The 4,189-nt window shown below is 29.2% G+C and overlaps 1 protein-coding gene across 1 annotated transcript; it reads right to left on the bottom strand.

The window, feature by feature from the left end:
- Window positions 1–1,380: 1,380 nt before the first annotated feature.
- On the bottom strand, window positions 1,381–3,533 carry LOC104900324 (CEN-like protein 2). The gene is made up of 4 exons (XM_010687723.4): window positions 3,173–3,533; window positions 2,610–2,671; window positions 2,166–2,206; window positions 1,381–1,920 (listed from the first exon to the last, which is right to left on the bottom strand). The coding sequence occupies exons 1-4, from the start codon at window positions 3,365–3,367 to the stop codon at window positions 1,703–1,705; spliced, it is 516 nt and encodes a 171-aa protein (XP_010686025.1). The 5' UTR covers window positions 3,368–3,533; the 3' UTR covers window positions 1,381–1,702.
- Window positions 3,534–4,189: the final 656 nt, after the last annotated feature.

Here is a 4,189-nt window from a genome sequence, read left to right as displayed (position 1 = left end):
CCAACTAGAAATAGTAATACTGTAGCTTTGGAGGAATTAAGATTGTAAGAGAATCATGCTCATGCATATGCATGTAACAATTCCATTGTAACTTATCATAAAGTTTTACTCGAATAAAGATTTTGCTTCCAAACCAAATATAGTAAAAACAAAAAGTCAAATAAGCCTCCTACTAACAGACAGGAATTGCAAATCTAGTTATTGGGTAATGACTATTATTTCATAGCAATTTTATGGTTTTATCCAATGAATAATCATTTCCATTTATGTTGCCCTAATTTTATTACTGATGATCCGCTTTTGATGTACTATTTATGTCCGACCTCTTGGTTATCCTATTATAAGTTCGGATTCTCCAGAGTTATAATAAAATTTTATAAGGTAGAGTTGTATCTGAACCATACATTTCAAAATCAAAGGCTTATAGTAGTGGGATGGGAAAATTAGGGGATGAATTTCGATAAGAAAAAATAGGAGGGATTTTGGAAAGATAATATATGAGCCATTGATTTTTTTTATTCAATGGTTGATATTAGTCAAACTCTACATTGTAAAGTTGTTTTAGAACTCTAGATTATACGGTTTTACTTTGATTTTTTTTTTAATTTTTACATTTGCTAATCATTATTAACACACTTCTCCCCCCCCCCCCCAAAAAAAAAAAAAAAAAGTTGGTCGTTATTAACTTGATTTGCTGATTTTCCTTTAATTATGAAGGATTTTGAAAATCTACATTAACACTATGTCAACATTTTTGTGTAATAATATTTGTGTTTTATGTATTAGTGAAAAAATATTATCTAAGTGAAATATGTGACTCACGCAGAGTTAAATTTGGAAAATTGGAAAAAGAAAGAAGTGATTACCAATAGATGGTAGTGTTTACCAATCATTCCTACCAAACTTTACCAACTATCACAAAAATATATCTTATATTTTTTCAGTTTCATTTCTTTTGAAAGCTTTGAAACATAGTTAATGATAATGTTCATTTTTATTGGATTTCGATGGGTGCATTAGTCTTCCTTCACCCATTCAATAATAATGATTCCGTTTTTTTAATTAAGGTTAAATTTTGTAAATCTTAATTACAAAACTATAAAATTATCATATGCGTGTTGTTGGATTTATTCCAGCTATTTAAAATGTGAAACTAGGAAATCTTAAATACAGAGATTAATTAAACTACCACCATTTATCTATATACTATCTCTGTACTTTCTACTTTATGTTGCCTTCGTAACTTATATGAATTGAAAAATCTATATAGTATCAATTTTAATAATAAGATACTAGTTATAAATATAATAACAACCAATTAAATAGATTTATCTTGTCCGATCCATTATTGCATACTGTACTTTATGAAGTATGTCACAATTACTATTGATAGATATAACATTAATTTTAAAAAGATACCATACAAAGTGATCAACTAATACATATATATAGATCATAAAATGCACATGCATAAAACAAGCTAAACTACATCCATCACTCAACATATATGCAACCATAACAAACAAACTATTACATATTCCTTTCTCCTTCTAGCTTGGTAGGTTACTCATCTATCTTACACAATCAAGTTTTTAACCATTTTGTTCTTTTTTTTTGCATAATAAGTAGTACATACATAGGATTATTATTATTATTAGGTTTAATTAAAGAGGTTATAGTAATTAAGTTTTGATAGAGTTAATTAGCGTCTTCGTGCAGCAGTTTCCCTTTGACAATTGTAGTAAACAGCAGCAACAGGAAGTCCTAGTTGGTTTTGTTCAGCAAATTTCTTTGTGAAGAATCGATCTCGGGTGCTTGGTGGTACAACACTTCCCCTACGATTCTGCTTGAAGAGAATGAAAGCAAACCTGTGTATTCCTATGTTTGGCCTTGGCACTTCATAGCTCACTATCTCTTTCCCTATATCACAATATCGAAATTTAACAGTTAATTACAGCGAAATTTTCTTTAGTGTAATATAATACTCGCTCTGTCCTTCAATAGACTTCCCATTTCTCCTTTTCATGTTTGTCGATACACATTTTATATGACTAGTATTTTTTATAAAAGTTTATTGTGGGACGGAGGAAGTATTAATGAATCAAAATCGGCTTAATTACTGATGAAATAAAATAGTGAAACATATGTTGGAGTTGTTGTCTTACCAAAAGTGGCATCTGTTGTGCCTGGAATATCTGTGACTATCCTGTAAGATATAGGCAACTCATTTCTAGTTAGTCTTTGAGTTTCTATTTATAGATCGTTTCAAATAAAAAAGAAGAACTTTCTACTTATAGATGACATACAATAATATCATAAATTTATGTATACTTCCTCCGTTTTTTATTAGATGTTACACTTTTCAAATCACGGACTCCTAGGTGATTTTTGGAGAGGAGAGAGATAGAGAGAATGAAAAACAAGAGGGTCCCATGTAAACATGTGATAGGAGAGAGATAGAGAGAAGTTATTACCCAAAATAAAAGTGTAACATCTAATTTAAAACTTCCTAAAATAGAAAGTGTAACATCTAAAAAAAACGGAGGAAGTATATGAATTCATACAACATATGATTTCTAAAAGGAAAAAAAGTGGTTTTAGGAGTATACCAGTGCAGGTGCTCTCTAAGATAAGGATCACTAGGTCCAGGAACATCTGGATCTGTCATAATCTATAGGGGGAGGGATTGAAGAAACATGTGAAGACAAAAATTGAGTTAGATATGAGTTATGTAGAAAATATTTGTATACTAATTGAACTAATTAAAACAGTATATATAGTTAGTTATAAAAGATATAAAACAATGGTAGTCTATCAAAAAATCTTATATCTGTAAATAGTTATACAAAAGAAACTAAAAGTTCACACAGTAAAAAAAAAAAAACAGTAACGACTAGTAGAATCAGACGGTCTGACAAGAGACTATACGATGTTTCTAACAAAACAAAAATGGTAATTGTCCAACCTTTAGATGAGAAAAAATATCACAACTTGCTGATATTTGTGATTTTAAAAAGAGAAGAAAAATAAGAAACTTTAAGGTTGATATTATAAGAATTGTTTTTCCTTATATATGACATTATTATTCTTATTATCATATAAATTCTATAGCTTAATTTGGAAGAGGTAATATAAGAGAAAAATAAAAAAGTAGATAAACATAGAAATATACCAAAGTGAAAAAGGATTTCAAGTCACCATCATGAACTTGAACCCTAGGCTTAAGGTTAACAGAAGAAGGAAAGAGTTCATGACCATTGTAAACTTGCTTGTTATTGTAAGTTACAGACATTTTTACACTTGGATTAAAAGGGTCTATTACATCCCCAATAACTCTTCCAATGATAAGGGGATCTGATCTTGCCATTTTCTAAACTTGTAAGTTTTCAGGAAGAAATTAATGGAGAAAAAAAGAGAGAGAAAGAAAGTTTATGTATGTGTTTTGAGGAAGAAAGTTTGGATTATTGCACTGGTGATGAAGATGATCTCATTATATATATAGTGGTACGAGAAAGCTATAATGATTGAACATAAGGAAAAAAGAAATACTAGAAAAGAAGAGGGGTTGGTGGGGGCAAGGAGTTTAGCATACATAGCTTTGAAAGATATATAAGTGTATGTATGTATTATTATTGATTGGAATATTGGTGTGTTATGGTATCTTCCATGCTACACTCTTTCAGGAAAAATAAAATCTAAATAGTTTAGTTTTGTTGGCTAAGGACTCGTTCGTTATCGTTTTTTGTTTTCAATTTTTTTTGAAAATTAAAAAACATAAATAGGAAACTAGAAAAAGTGGTTTTCACTTTTTAGTTGTCAGTTTTGAAAACCATCATGTTCGCAATAGATTTGACTAATTTTTTATTCATTATAATACATATATCATATGACTTTGAAAATCAAAAAACCAAAAAACAGAAAATCAAAATAATACTGAACGGGTCCTAAATGAGCAAATAAAGTTGTTGTAGATTTTACCCTTAGAATTTTATAGATTTACCTCATTGAGACTCATGAAACAAGAATTTAGCTTTTAAATTTGGTTAGATAGTGAAACTCTTTAAAGAAGCGACGTCTTTCTGTCTATAAGGTAATCATGTCTTCAATGTTTTACTATTTTTTTGGATTAGGATTGTAATTAATTATAAATGAAGGCAATTAGGGAGTAGTAGATGTTATAATAGTTGAT

This window comes from Beta vulgaris, chromosome 7 (genome assembly GCF_026745355.1).
Source record: "Beta vulgaris subsp. vulgaris cultivar EL10 chromosome 7, EL10.2, whole genome shotgun sequence".
NCBI lineage: Eukaryota > Viridiplantae > Streptophyta > Magnoliopsida > Caryophyllales > Amaranthaceae > Beta > Beta vulgaris.
Note: the sequence above shows the minus strand (reverse complement) of the source record. Positions and strands in the feature narration are given on the sequence as shown.